The sequence below is a fragment of the Monodelphis domestica genome, chromosome 7, assembly GCF_027887165.1.
Source record: "Monodelphis domestica isolate mMonDom1 chromosome 7, mMonDom1.pri, whole genome shotgun sequence".
Taxonomy (NCBI): domain Eukaryota; kingdom Metazoa; phylum Chordata; class Mammalia; order Didelphimorphia; family Didelphidae; genus Monodelphis; species Monodelphis domestica.
Window position 1 is genome coordinate 87,928,174 of NC_077233.1, and position 15,290 is coordinate 87,943,463.

The 15,290-nt window shown below is 45.6% G+C and overlaps 1 protein-coding gene across 8 annotated transcripts in view; it reads right to left on the bottom strand.

Annotated features, from left to right (window-relative positions):
* Nucleotides 1-4,317: 4,317 nt before the first annotated feature.
* RAD54L2 (RAD54 like 2) overlaps nucleotides 4,318-15,290 on the bottom strand; it is a 202,898-nt gene continuing 191,925 nt past the window's right edge. For 4 of the 8 annotated variants that reach the window (XM_016424608.2, XM_056804998.1, XM_007500532.3 and 1 more), the window contains 3 exons: nucleotides 11,028-11,120; nucleotides 9,682-10,571; nucleotides 4,318-9,421 (listed from right to left, as the gene is read on the bottom strand). In XM_016424608.2, coding sequence (XP_016280094.2) covers nucleotides 9,215-9,421; nucleotides 9,682-10,571; nucleotides 11,028-11,120 — 1,190 coding nt within the window. In that variant the 3' untranslated portion in view covers nucleotides 4,318-9,214. Of the gene's footprint in view, nucleotides 10,572-11,027; nucleotides 11,121-15,290 lie in introns of all 8 variants that reach the window. The other 4 variants (XM_016424612.2, XM_016424609.2, XM_016424611.2 and 1 more) reach the window with 4 other exon arrangements.

A 15,290-nucleotide genomic window follows, 5' to 3' on the forward strand; every position in this document is an offset into this window, starting at 1 on the left:
GGCAGTCAGAGAGCCGTGCGCGCCCCCGGGGCTGGCGGGCGGGCGTGTGCCCGGGACCCGGGGAGGGCGGAGTGGGGCCGGCAGCCGGTAAGTCAGAAGAGAGCTGGGGCGGTTGGGCGACTGAGGGGAGGGTCGCCATAGCAACCCCTCCTTCCCTCCCCCTGCCAACCAGGCCCCGCCCCGCCCCGCCCCGCCCGCCCAGGGAGGTCGAGGTTATGGCCTCCAGGCCTCTGGGGCTGGGGGAGGAGGGAGCCCAAGCAACAGGCCCCGGGGTCCCTCGAGAGGCCCGCGTCCCCCTCCGTCCAGCTCCTCCCGGAGCCAGCGGGCATGCGACATGGCGAGGAAGAGCAGGCTTGGGGAGGGCGCTCCCCTGAGTCCCCTGCCCCTGCCTCCCAGGGACACTGGCTCGGCTCCCTCGTTCTCCTCCTCGGGCCCCCGTAGGCTCCGGCCAGCTTTTGTTCCCTGCACCCCTCCTGTGGGCCCGGACACTCAAACCACTGGCTGCCCGCTCATCTCCCGGCTGCCTCGGGCTCTCTGTGTGAGGCCCGGATGGAGGAGCCCGAGGGCTGGGGGAAAGGCAGGGCCGAGTTCTCCGCCGGCTGGGTCAGCCCTCCGGCCAGGGTCGCAGCCTAGGCCCCGTTTTAGCAGAAAGCAGGCAGGCCGGGGGAATAGGAGTGAGAGAAAAGAGAAGGCGGCAAGGAGAAAGCAAGAGAAAGCCCCCCAGGGGAGAAAATTAGGAGAGGGAAGAGGCGGAGAAACCCGGGGAGGAGGGAGGACCATCTCAGAGCTGCCAAGTCCAATGATGGAGTATTGAAGGCCTCCCTGGGCAAAGCTGGGCCCAGCTGGGGCCGAGCTCTCCACAGAGGGGCTAACCACTGAGCTCTCTGCTAGGGCCCGAGCTGCCTTCTCTCGGAGGGAACAGAAAGGAACTGGAGAGGCCCTGCCTATCTCTGCAGACCAGACCCCTCTGCTTCAGAAGGAGCTAGCCTGGAGCTTGTTTCTTTTCCCTTCTCTGCCAAGTTGCATTCTTCTAGGACTAGAAGACAGAAGAAGGGAGACTATGAGGCCCATCAGCAAGGCTAGGCCTTCACAGAGCCGAGTACATCCAACAGGGAAGCTGCTGATGGAAGGAAGGTTGTGGGAAAAATGATTGGCTTTTACACCTATAACCTAGTGTGATTCCCCCCCCCCCCATTAGCAAGGCAGGCATTGGGGGCCCCCTTTCTCCTTTCATACAGAAGCCCTCAGTTTCCTTAATGTTTATCTTAACCTGATTTCACACACTAGGGAGAAAAAAATGAATCCAAGGAGCAGTTTGACAGGTGTTCAGCCACTCTGGCCTTGTGAATGGGACCTTGTCAAGTATTTTTGAGTTCTAGATCTCAGAGAGGGAATTCTGAAATTCTCTTTGTTGACCATTGGCTCCAGTCCTTTGGACTTTTCTCACTATCGTTATTTTTCCTAAATCTGGCTAGTTTCAGTCAGTAGAGAATGGTTCTCAGGGTCATGGGTTCAAGCCCCATCCTAGGCACATTTAGACAGTCAGGAAATTTAGTAAATAGAGCTCTATTCTTAGATCAGGCAGAAGGGAGTTGTATCCTGCATTACACACTCACTAGCCATGTAACACCTGGGGAAGTCACTTAACTTTGGTTAGCCTCATCTGTAAAAGAAAAGTAATATAGGACCTACCTCACAGGGGGCGAGAAGCAAACATTGGTAAAGGGGTTTGAAAACCTTGAAGCAGTAGCTATTCTTATTAACTATCTCTTTCCCTGCTTGCTTGTCTATTCTATCCTCATTTTCCTCCTTCTACAGACTATATTAAACCCTTCAACAAGGCACTTTCTCTTGATTATTCATCCCCCACTCTCTGCCTCCCCAGTACCTATTCTAAAGCCGATGAAGGCTGCTAGAGGAAGTCCCAAGCTCATGTTGACTTTGCCCATGACATATTTAGCTGGGTCCTCACTGCTGCATAGCCATCTTTTGACTCTCCTCTGATGGTCCATTTTCGCCTCCAAGAGCAGCTGTTCCTGAGCTCCTCCATCTTACCAATTGCAGCAGATGGCCTTTTACTTTCCTGAGACTATCAAGGAATGGTCATTTTCCTTCTTCACATTTCAAAATCCTGTCCTTTATACTCATTGGCTCATCTTAGCCCAAGAAGATGAGGTCCTCTCTTTCTCTCTTCCCTTTTCTTTTGTTGTAGCTCAGTCCCTAATCATGTCAGCCTCCTGTGACTCTATGGACCAGTTATATCCTTGGTGTTCTCCCGGCAAGGATCCTGGAGTGGTTTTGTCATTTCCTTTTCCCAGGGATCCAGTGGATCCTTTTGTCAGGCAATCTATAAGAGATCAAGTGATTTGCCCAAGATAACACAGCTAGTGTCTGATACTGAATTTGAACTTGGGTCTTTGACTCTAGGCCTAGTGCTCTTCCTTACTGAGCCACAGTTGCCCCTTTTATTTGCTATATTTGAGCTCTTGATCTTCTCTCATCTTCTGGAGCTTGTTTCTAAATCAATTATTCCCTCTTCAGTCGTTCCTCATCTACCGGCTCCTTCCCTATTTGAGTCTTACACACTAGTTGCTTCATCACCTTAATCCTAGCAATATGGCTTCCCATTCCACATCTCTACTGGAAATATTTTTTCAAATAGCCTCAAATGATCTTTTAATTTCTCCTTGTTTTCTCAAACCTCAACTTCGTTGGACAACTTTTGACACTTTGACAACCCCCTAGTATGCAAGCCAAATGGACCAACTGGTTTCCAAACTCAACATATCATCTCCCACTCCGATGAATTTGTGATGATGATCGCCTGATCAGCTGCCATTTCCTCCCTAAGAGACTTCCTCATTCTACTCCGTCCCCATCTCTCCATTTTTTCTCATGTTTTCCTAGAACATGTTGAGTGGAACCCTCTTTTGCCACCATTTCCTACCCTGGATCATATTCATCTACATACATGCCCTATTTCCCCTGTAGAAGCTAAGAACTGAAGGGCAGGGACTGTACCATCAAAAAAAAATCATTGTATCCTTAGTGCCTATAACACAGGAAATAATAAATGTATACTGAATAAAATGCATGAAGGAAGGAGTGATGGTTCCTTCTAGGTGCTGTTGAGAGGGTAGAAAGAAGCTGTGGATTAGGCCATCTTTGTGTCATCTGACCCCTCGGTATTGTTTAGACAATCCTAGCAAGAAATGTGGAAGTTCAGTGCCCCTGCTTCCCAGGGGTCAATAACATCTTCCAGAAAATATGGAGACCAGCTGTCAGTAGGGCAACCCTTAAGTCAAACCAAAGTGCCTAGTCTGTGCCTAGCCTGCAGAGACTAGAGTGTGTCTCACCCTGTATGAGTCTCCTCTTTCAGATTAGTACAAAGAGGAAGGTAATCCAAAGTTCCCAGTGGAATCACTTTGAACCTTCAAAACTACTGGCGCTCTACCTTTCCCGCTGGCACCAAGAACTCTGTCAAGAGGAGCCAGGGCTTATGCTGGGAAAGGAGGTTCGGGTGTGCTAATCGCCATGAGCTCAGGGTCATCTTGCAGTGATGCTGTCTTCACTCTTCCCTCCTTTGGGAGGGTTCAGTCTTACCACGTGGGCATCCCAGATAGTAGCATCGGCCCTTGAAAACCACTAGAGGGCAGCCAGGGCTTCCAGAACTGAGTTTTCCAAATGCACTTTGGTCTCACCTGCTTCTAGCCCAAACCCAAGTAGAGTTCTTAGGCCCAGATCCCTGGACATCAGGATCAAGCACAGGAACAAGAGCACTAAGTGAGCAGTCAAGAGCCCTTTTGGACTGCAGGCAAAGTGTGGTCCCTAGCCAGGCCAGTTTCCTCACCTAGAAAACAAGGGAGGATTCTTAGTGGATTCTAGGTTCTCTCAGTTCTAATATTCCAGGAGCTGCTGCTCACAGCCTTCAGACTGAAATTGTTTCATTAAGAGGCCCCCTTCTGGGATATGCTTCTTGCATTTGGGCCTCACTCCAAGTCTCCCAATCTCTTTGGACTGGTAGATGGGAGTCAACATATCTCTAACTTCACTTCCATATGCTTCTCCCACCCCAAACTCCCCTGTCTGATGTCCTTCCAGGCCCAGAGAGTGCCCTTTGGGGCACACTGTTCTCCTTAAGGCCAGAGATGTTTCCTTCATAAGCTCTGGAGCAGCAGAGGCCTTCTCTGGAGCTAGGCAGCCGGCCCCTCTAACCACCATGTAGTGCCACCTCCTGTTGTCCCATCTCCTAAGCCATTTAAAATACTATGGATAGGGGGGACAGTGTCTGTCTAGATAAAACTGAGTCCAGAGAGCTGCCTCTTTTTTTTTTTATTTTAAATTTTATTTTACAAAAAGAGAGAAAGAAAACCGATAGGCAGTTATACTGACTTACAATTGTTCTGTTTGCTTTTTTAAAAAAAGTGACATGAAACACAAGTAAAAATAAATACGTCATAGAAACGACCAGTTGTCCAGTCCCTGGGGCAGGAGACATCCTGCCTCACAGAGAGAAGAGGGAAGCACATGATCATTCGTGCGGGCCAGCCGGCCCTGATACAGAATCTCTTCTTTTCAATCCCCAAAGGCAGACCCCAGACTCAAATGGCATCCAAAGGAAAAGAAAACTGAAAACCAAAGCCAGTTACTGGGTCCCAAGTGCCTCCCCATTCCTATCAGCAGTGTGGCCTTAGTGCTCATCCAGTGCAACTCCCCTCTTGGCCTCCCTTGAACCTGGTCCACTGATCAATCCTACCCCACCCACCCTCAGTAGATGGTGCTCATCAATTCAAGTTATAGGAAAAAAGTCAGTCCTGGGATGGGGTTGGGGATTCCTCTAGTCTCCCTTTCCCCCACGATGTTCTTAAGACCCTCCTAAGAGCAGTTTTAATGAACACATCCAGATTGGAAACAATCTTCCAAGTTCAGGCTATGCTCATGCTGCCACCTAGTCCTGGGTTACATCACAGTATGAGGTCCTGAGCAATATACTTAAAACACCATCCTTACAGAGATGCCCAGGAGAGAAAACACGTCACTTCAGCTGCTATAAAGAGTAGTCTGCCCCTTCCTAAAATGACAAATTACTTAGTTACAGGACCTCTTTTTAAAAAGGCAGATTTACACAAAGGCACTGGACCAAGGCCAGTGGATCTCATGTTCTCTCATGACTGAGTGCCCTAATTTTGGTTTGAGGGTTCATGGTAGGTAGAGAAGTTACAATCTGCTTGGCCAAGAATTTAGAAGTTTTAAGACTCGGTTGTCCGTATGGTCTAGGACAGAGGAATGAAATGGATCAGGCAATAAGGAGTAGGCACATCCAGCGCTACAACCTTAGGCAGAAAGACCTGAGACAGCGAAGAAGAAAGATAAAGGGTAATCTTCCAGAAGAACACACTTAGAACCAGACCGAAGGCTAAGCCTCCGCTCTGAACCAGGAACAGATTACAGCCAAGTAAGGAAGCTTCTCCTCTGATCTCTGAAGAGACTGAGCGCATGATTGCTTGGGCCAGGCACCTGTTTTCAGAATATTTCAAGCTGGTGACTGAAAGGGGTCAGTTTTCTTTGTAGGTATGACTGAATGAGAAGGGAGAAGCTGGGTGTTATTTCACTAAGAGAAATTGGTAGGATTTAGGGAGGTCATAGCCGTGTCAAGTGAGGAATGGGCTCTTCTCTTGACAAAGAGAAGAGAGGAATGTCAGGTACATATCACGTATTCAGTTAAAAGACATTGACAAGATGACTCGTGCTCAAATAGTGCATCTTACATTTGATATAAATAGGATCAAACAAAAGAACATGGGCTCTTGGCAATGACTGAAAAGGCCCTATTCTGCTGATGCCACTTTTTGGGTAAGATCTAGTAAAGATTCTCACCAAGAAAGACTGCTAGTTTGGTTCACTTTTTCAACCAGGCAGCAAAATTGAAATTTTGAAATGGCTCATTTCTCTTTCATTCAGACTTCTGGATGAGGAAATTTGGGTAGATAATGGATGTAGATGTGAATTAGGGGTGTGCAGAAATCACCTTGAATTTTTAGCTATAAAGCAGTGTCTGATTGGGAGTTGTTTCTGGCTAAGATGTTATAGGAATCGATACTCCTAGTTTAAGGAGCATAGAAGTCAAGTAAAGTCAGTCTCGGATGTGTATTTGGACTGGATGAAACTGCTCTAGGACACAGAGTTTATTCCTTTTCCAACTTATACATGAATCATAAATATTGATAACATCTGCACCAATTCAAGACCACAAAGACATTTAAAAAAATGGAAGAGTGTAGTTCAAATCCAAAGTTAGCTTCACTACAGCTGTTTCTGTATCATAATTGTACTGTGCCCTTATGACTAAGAGCAAAATGTATAAGCAGCAAATCTATAATAAACCAGATGTATACGGTTTAAAAAAAAACCCAAACCCAGAGATGTCACCAGTCCAAGAATTACCTTGGATACACTACCCTCCTCCTTATTCCATCTTTACCATACATAATCTGGACAGTGAAAGCCACTGCCATTTGTCCCTCCCTCAGTGAAGGCAGGCAAGAAGAATATGATTCTCATGGCCTCCATGACACCATCTGCTTCCCTCACATACATAAAGCCCACACACACGTGTGTACACAAACATACATGACAGACATACACAGAAAGGCAGCAGTAAAGACAGGGTTTTGTTTTTCTAAAATTCATTATAAAACCCTCAGAAACTCAGATCCCCCAACCATCCCACTTTCCCACAAAATCTACAACCCCGATCATCAAAGAAGGCCTTCTTCAGCAAGACCAGCCTCCCAAAGCTTTGGCCTTCAAAGATGGAGCAGGTGTTTGTGACTGTGGGAAGTAACCCCTGGTACCACATGTGAAAGAAAAGAAGGCAGGTACATGCCCTCATTACAGCCAACCCTGTGAGACCATTCATGACCTGGCAAACACCAAGGGGTCTTTCACTGTTCACTATCCTGCTTAGGGATCTGTGATCCTGGTCCTGGTGCCAGTTCCACCTCATTAGCCTGCCCACCAACTCTAGTGACAAAGTGATGATACAATCAGTGTCAGTGATTTCTAAGAGGTGGGTGTGTAAAATGGCAGCAGGAAAGGCATAGCCTCCCTCCCCCCAACACATAACTAAAGACCCTTCCTGGTATTGGGTCTTTGGAGCCACCAGCACAAGTCAGGTAGTGAATGAACCCAGTGGGTTCAGATTGGTTCCCTTCTACTGTGCCAGTTTAAACCTGAGCCTGTGCCAGTGGAGCCCCTTTACTGTCAACTCGTGGGAAGTGTCTGAAAGAGAAAACACTGGTTTGAACTGCTATTCTTAAATTAATCAAAAATAATTTGCATAGCTAAACTGTAGATCTAAGGCTTCTATGAGTAGCAGAGTTAGGTATGTCTGACAGAATGCCTATGAAAACAGAGAGAAAGTAAGCTCTAAGGTTCCACTTTTGGCATTTTTAGACAACAGTACATACATGTGCACTTGTATTGTGCACACACCCCTATTATCCATCTTCTCTTTGTCCCCCTTCTTGGGGATGACAACTCAGTACACCTAGTCCTTTGAACAATGGAAACAGTGTTTGGACAGAAAATTCACAAAAGCTCTTACTCCTAGGGTCAGTCTGGTCATGCTCTCCTCATAGGGCTGGGAGGAAACAGAAATGACCCACCAAAGGAACTTGCTGCAACCTCCCAGCCTGAGGAGACATGGTCATCAGCTACAGCTCTCACCTTCGGAAAGCTTGTCAGGCAAAGGCTATTTGTCTGGCTCATCCTTCTCACCTCAGCCAATAATAAAACCCTAGCAACTCAAAAACCCAATGCCAATCCTAAAATGGGCAGTATTTATGCTTAAAGAATGGACTATCCTAGACACTGTCACCAAGAAAAAGTTGAGCCCAGAATGACTAGTTTGCTTCTGAAAATGGAAGTCAAACCCAAGATTCAGGAGAGGGGAGGAATGATGCTAACACAATTCCTTCCCATTGGAAAAAATGGCCAAATTCAGCATATTCATCAAAGGATATACTTTAGGAGTTAGAATGTTCCTTATCCTGAAACCAAGTTTGTGTTTCCCTCCTTCCAAATCTATCATCAACAGACAAGCTCCAAGGAACTGAAAAGGCAGCCAATGCTCCAAAGCCATAGGCCACTTCCCCATTCCAGGAATGAAATCCACTGAAGGTCCCAAACCAGGACACTTTGTTTCCTCCCTTCTCACTTTGCAGCCAATTCCATGGCTTCCACACTAATCCTAGGAAATCACCACCTAAAAATGCATTGGTCCTAACTACAGTCTACACTTTGGTCAAATCCTCTAATTTCCAGCCAAGACTGATTCCCTGTCCATATAGATTTTCTTACAACCACAGGGTGAGGGAGACCATAAAACTCCCCATACCCATTTGCTTCCTTTCTCCCACCCCTTTTCCCTCCCAAACCCCTCCCTCTAAGGTAAATGAAAAATGAAATGAAAACCCCCAATAATAAATAATTGCCTTCATGAAATAAATTAACATGGAGATTTCTAATGGAGGAGGGAACAAAGACATACCATTAGGCCAGGTCACTGGGGTTCAGTCTTATAAACTCTTTGAGTTCCAGCTGATCCCACCACCAAGAAACTCTCCATACATGGCAGTGAACCTTCCCCACCCCACCACCCACCCCCTCACAGGATACACATACAGCTTCCCTTCAAGAGGGAAAGCAAAAGCTGCCCAGAGACACAGACATGGCAAGGAGAAACACAACCTGGCAATGTATAATCTTTGTATTTTTCTTCAAATCCTAAAGCAAATGCAGCACTGAGAACCTGCATCTCAGACAGTGGGTCCAACCAGGTCTTCTCAGTCATCCCATTTCTAGGTGGAATTGTGAAAAGGCAACTCTCCCAACCCTGAGCCAAGTCTCTTCTGTTTACCCACTGTTCAAGCTGGAAAGAAACCACTACATTTTAATTTCAATTAAGAAAATTTCAAGTTCTCCCCAGCCCCTATCCCCCAGAACCCTTCCTTCCCTCCTACTATGCTGTGTCACACACACACACACACACACACACACACACACACACACACACACACACACACACACGACTTCTAGCTAAATTCTTGCTTCATCCCCAAGAAATATCACCACTTCAAATGGGATCTGAGTCTACCTTCCCTTCTCCCTTTGCCTTTCCTCTCCACTCTCCCCCTGGCCTCCCCAGGTCAGGCTAAGTCACCCAGTAAGGCAGCTCCCAAAAGCCAGAAGTTGGATGGAAGTCTCCATACTTAAGCCAGAAGAACCAAGCTTTACATGTAATCTTCCATTCAGGCAGGCAGGCAGACAGCACAGGTTGGGAAGAAGGCAGGATGTTCTCTCCTGGTCCCCAGTCCTCAATCTTCCTCTTCTGTAGCAGTCTGAATTTTCTCCTTCTTTGCTAAACAGCACAGACCCCTGATATTTAAGAATGATAGACAGCCCCTGTCCCACCTACTATTCTCCCTCTCTGGGCCCTATCTTCAGAGCTCTAATCTTTGCCCTCCAATCCCAGTGGGAAGCCCATTGTGGGACCAGAGTAAGGTGGTGGGGGCTCCCCAGCTATTTCCCCGTGATCTCTATCACATCATCGTCCTTGTCCTCATCCTCATTGGAACTGCACCCCACCTCCGAGACCTCGTGGGAGTCAAAATGAGGCACCTGGGACCGTAGAAGACTGCCAGCTGGGTACCCCGAGTGGGGGGACATATAGCCTGGATAGACTGACATGCCCCGGGCAAGGCTGCCGGGCAGAATGGTGGAGGGGAAGGGTGCAAACATCCTGGGCTCGGGCAGGAGAGACTGTGTGAAGGGGAGTGAGTAGCTGGGCAACATCCCCGTCACAGAGGGGTTTAGCATGAAGGAAGGGACACTGGCAGTGGCTGAGGTAGCAGCAGAAGAAGAGCTGACTGGGCCAGCTGGCAGGAGGGGGTCAGTAGTCACTGGGAATACCAGGGGAGAGTCTGCCAGCAGATTGGGCAGCTGGTAATAGGAGGAGCCAGTGCCCATGTAGAAGGAGTTCCCCGCCTGGGGGGTAAAGGGATGGGTGAGGTTGTGGTTTAAAGAGACTGGAGGCATGGCAAATCCACTGGAAACTGGGTACCCGTGTTCATACGGCTGCACGGGGGCTGGCAGCTGGCACTTTTTGGGCGGCCGGCGGGCTGGCTCCTCTGTGGCAGGTGGCGAGGCCGACTTGCGTTTGTTGCCCCGTAAGTCCAGTACTGGGTGCCCATCACTGGGCTGGCTGGTGGCCGGGAGGGAAAGAGCCAGGCAATGGCTCCCTAAGCGAGGCTCAGGCCCTCGAGCTGTCCCAGGGACTGCATTATTGTCTGGAGGCCGGACTGGGGGACCCGAGGAGACAGGGTTGGTGCTAGGCGAGATGTGATGGGTCTCTCGAGCAGCTGCAGCCTCTGCATACTGCTGCAATTCACTGATGATCTCAGGGCTGTCAGGGGAAATAGGTCTGGCCAGATCCTCTGTGTTGGGGGGTTTGGGCGATGAGGCACTATGTCTGCCATTGCTTGTGGACTCTAGAGACGGACCCTGGGATCCTGAGAGCAAAACATATATATATCTGGGAGTTAGCAAGGTCAAGGAGAAACTGACTACTTAGTGGAGTGCTCAGGCACAAGGAGATCATAAGACCCACCCTGGAATCGAGGGAAACGGCTCTTGACCTAGCCATGCTTATAAACCCAGGGTCAACACCACGAAGAGGTTGCAATTTGGGGGATCAAATTTGTAAGGGAACAAACTGAACTCAGCTCCCTGGTCTCAATTCTTCTAAAAGTCCAATAACATAGAGTATCCACTAGGGGCAAGGCACTGTGCCCTAAGACTAGGATAAAAGTTTTTTATATAATAATTGAACACTGCCACTAGGGGCCTAAAAGATTAGGTTAGACTCAGACCAGGCATATTTCTCCTTGTGAAGGAAGATGAAGAGAAAAGAGAGGTCAAAGTGCGATTTGGTCAACTAGTTAGAGGTAAGAGAGTCACACAGGCACCTGAGGCAGCTGTCCGGCGATCATCATCAGCCTTTGGTTTTCCAGTTGTCCTGATGGCAAAAATCCGCCCATCACTGGTCCGGATATATGTCCCTGAAATGGACAAGAAGACTAGAGAAAACTGCCATGATAGATCCATGAGATGTTTGTAAAGCACTTATCAGCACAGTGCCCGTCACACAAATGCTTGTTCTCATTCCTCCCCTCCAAACCTATGAAGGGTTCAAGGGTGTACAGAAATGAGAAATTGGCTTCATCAGCCAAAGCCTGGCTCCTAAAGGTCTGCAGCAATAAGCAGCCCAGGGCTATGGAGAGGGAAGTCCAAACCCTGCCTCTATCAACAACTGGTAAGAGGGAGTCACTCAAACTCTGCACCAACTGGAACTGGTAGAGGGGTTTCCTCAGTTGGGTTGTTCTCTACATTCATTCCAGGTCCAGGCCATGTTCCTAAGGCTTTGCCTGCCTTCACCCAACTCTGTCTTCCTACTTCCTGTCAGAGAGGAACACTAAAGCCTGGGCTCCATTTGCCAAAGGGATCAAACCCCTTTGGTTTTGGGGACTTGGGCTAAATTCTCAAGAGAGCTGTACCAAATGGAGAAGGCACCACCTTTGTACTGTGCCATCAGCATATTTTGGTGGCAATTGTGTGTCCCCCTACTGGCAACATCAGGAATTAACTGAAGTAGAATATCCAAAAACTCTTTAGACATTTAATGGACCTAGCCAGAAATATTCTCCAAGCCCAGAGAATAATCATATTCATGCCTCCTTCATATCAAAAAGATCATTCTATCTGAAGAGACTAGAAGTAGGCTATAGGTTTAAAGTCATCAGGCTGCCAAATTCTGTTAGGACAATAAAATAGGAATGGACTCCTTTCTCCTCTCTAAAATGTAGCTTTTACCAGTATACATCTTATCAATTTAAAAATTTTAAATCAAGAAAAGGGCAGCCTATATTATAAAGAAAAAAGTCACACACATGTCATCTCTTGTCTTTCCAACTGAGTAGGATGAGATTAAATAGGACTTGAAAATCTCCCACCTACAATAAATTGGATTAGAGAGAGTAGAAGTGATAAAAAGACAGTTTTATTCTCTGTCCAGAAAGGGTGGCCAATTGCCCTAGTGACATGTAAAACAGACTTTTTTATAGTATTCCTGAAGCAAGAACCCCCCCCTCCCCCCGGGTGATGTTACAGTCTTTGAGCTTGTGATTTTCAATACACAAAAGGATTACATATCCCCAACAAGAGTTGTATCCCCCCTCCAATGTTCCCACAAGATAAGAAACTGAGCTATGTCATTTGTGAGAAGTCTCTCTTTTTCTCAGGCTTCAATTCAGAAGCCTCTGCATTTTCTTCCAGGCTTGATGTCCTTTTATCAATCACCAACCTTGAGTTTAGAAATCTCTCTACTTTTCAGGCTGAGTTATTCTGGGAAATTTTAGATAAGCAACAAATGTTCTGTGTGAATTTAACATTATTGAAACATGCTAAAAGCTTTCCCCTGGGTGTCTTTTAGCCTGGGAATATTGGGGTGAGGGTGGGAATAGGGAGGCAAACCAAATATTATACTCTGAGAATCACACAATTTAATTCCATCTCACACAATTCCCTCCTTTTCTTATTTCAGAAATGTTATTCTCAAATGCCTCAATTTCCCTCTTTTTGCTAACTGTGTTGAAGAATTTCAGTTTCCAAATCAAAATCTTCATTAATCATTTCTAAATCTTGAACCTTCCGCTTCCTCAAAATCATCGTTCTCAGTACTATTATCTACATATTTTCAACAAAGTTTCTGATAGAGAAAATCAGTACAATAGCAACAAAACTGATTAAACACTAGATTTCCTTGCACTTGGGTAATGTTCCCATAGCCAACAAACTTGTCTTCAGAAATCATCTTCTGACAGACCAGGGATGAGTCTTTTCAGGAAACTTGCTCCCTTTGCTCCAAGTTACTTACAGTGATCCTTGAGATGCTCCTCTTTTGCAAGGCAGATTTCAACAATATTTATGAACATGTAAGTAACACTTTTGCAGATCAATAAAAACTGGAGGTCCCCTTTTCTGTTTCTACAGCACCTTGACAGTGAATACATATTATTAAAAAAACCTCACTTAGCTAGCACTTGATAAATTCTAACCAACTACTGATCTACTTGGTTGTTTGGGAAATGGAAACTTTCACTTTACAATCTGCCTTCTGTGCTGATCATAGGAATTTGTCATAAAAGGAAAAGAATGTAACTGTCCTCACTGGTTCCTTTAGATCTATGGCTTAAGAGGACATAAGGTGACTTAACACTAACTTCAAGTAAAGGCCAGAGCTATCAAAGGCTCATGGCATGACTGTTTCACTCAGGGACCATCAGAATCCAGTGGGCCTCACCAAGTCAGAAGAATCCCATCCTAGCTTCAGGCTAAGATTATCCTCTCCCAACTCCTTATAAGAATTTTCATTTGTCCTCTGAGTGCCTTGTCTTTCTTCTCTTGAATGGTGGATTGATAGATCCTGAATTCAGCCATACCAGAATTCCAAGCTCACAATAATCAGTTGAAATTCCAAGAGCCTTTTACCTTAAACAGCAAATTCTACCCATTACAGCCCTGAGAAGCTTACCCCAGTAGTCCAATTCCATTATTCTGAAATCCCATAACCCAAATGAGCTTTTTGTATTAGTTTTGTAGGCTTTCTGCCTACTCTAATGGCTTCTTAAAGCCCTATAAGTTTACAGATAAAATGTTTTTTTTCCTTTATCTTTCCCATACAGTAAATATCAATTCTGTATTTTCTTTATACTTTCTTTGACTATTTTAGTCCTTACACTCTTCTTACTCTATAGTTTTAACTGAGTTAACTGCTTAAATTTGATAGTCTCAAAACATTCATTCTTTTCCCCTCCAAAAAGCGTCTGCTCAAAGCACAAAAGCACTTTCTGTTTTGCCTTCTTATACCTCACATACCTACATATCTGAAACTTTACATATGATAACTCTTCCAGGACTTCACCTAAAAGCTCCATACTCTGATTAAAATCCCTTAATATTCTAATCCATCATTCTCACCTTCTTTTACTTGCTTTTCACCATTAATTAGTCAAATAAACTTCACTCCACTAGGCATTATATTTATCTGCTAATTAGTAATTTTCATTCTTCTTAAAGATTGCATCATTTACATATCTTAGCACATTGTCTTATCCAATTCAACTAAGACATTCATTTAGTTAACAATACACATTCATAAATAATTTATGATTAAACAAAAATTACATTCAAACAATGAAATCATTTTTTACAAAAGTACAAATTTTGGCAGCAGCCCATATACAACACTTAGCCATATTTTAGAAATCATTTAACAGTTTCCAAACTACTGATACATGTTCCATTTCACATTTACAGATATGAAACTTTTTCTTTCCCAATGCTCATAGCATTTTCACTTGTGAGTGTCAGATCTGACTGACGGGGGCCAAAGCCCCCTCCCTTTCCTCCTTTTTCAGAGCACTTTCCAGGTCCAGTAAAAACAAGGAGAATATCAGGACTTTGCTGTCAGGCCTAGACAAATGACCTCCTGCATCAATGACTATCATGCCTGAGAACTTCCCACCCACAGAGATTAAGGTTCCACATCCCCTCAGGACTATCCAATGAGCTTCACACCCCAACTTTGACTAATTAGAGGCAACCTAGGTTATTTCATCCTAGATCATCACCCTATAAAAGATTTCCCCCTTCTCCATCCTGGTAGAGAGCCATCTTCAAGTTGTGGGCCCCCTCCCACTCTCCTTTCCTCTTCCCCCATCTCCTTTCCCACAATAAAGCCTTGTTGCATTACTTAACTCTGTCTCATTTGCCTCAGGTTGGATCCCCCATCAGTCAGATCTGACAGTGAGCATAAAAATCTTAGTGCTTCATCACCTTTTTCTTCTAAAAAGCTGGTACTAAATTTTTATACTATTGCACTTCATTAAACAGTCAGCAGTTACTATAAGTTTACTTCTCATTATCATCATAGAAAGCAAACTTGGAACATTTGTTTTAGATAGAAAAGCTACTGATCTCTTTTGTCTTCCCCAAGTCTGTGAGAGAATTCCCAGGACCACACCCTTATATACATTCTAGAACAGGTGGAAAAGTCTATTTGAAAAAAGACAAGGCTAACACAGGTGTTGACAGTAAAGCCCTCTTCACTTCTGAGGATTTCTCTTCTCTAAGTCCCACCTAATGGGGTCTGGAGATTCTTTCTTTGCAAA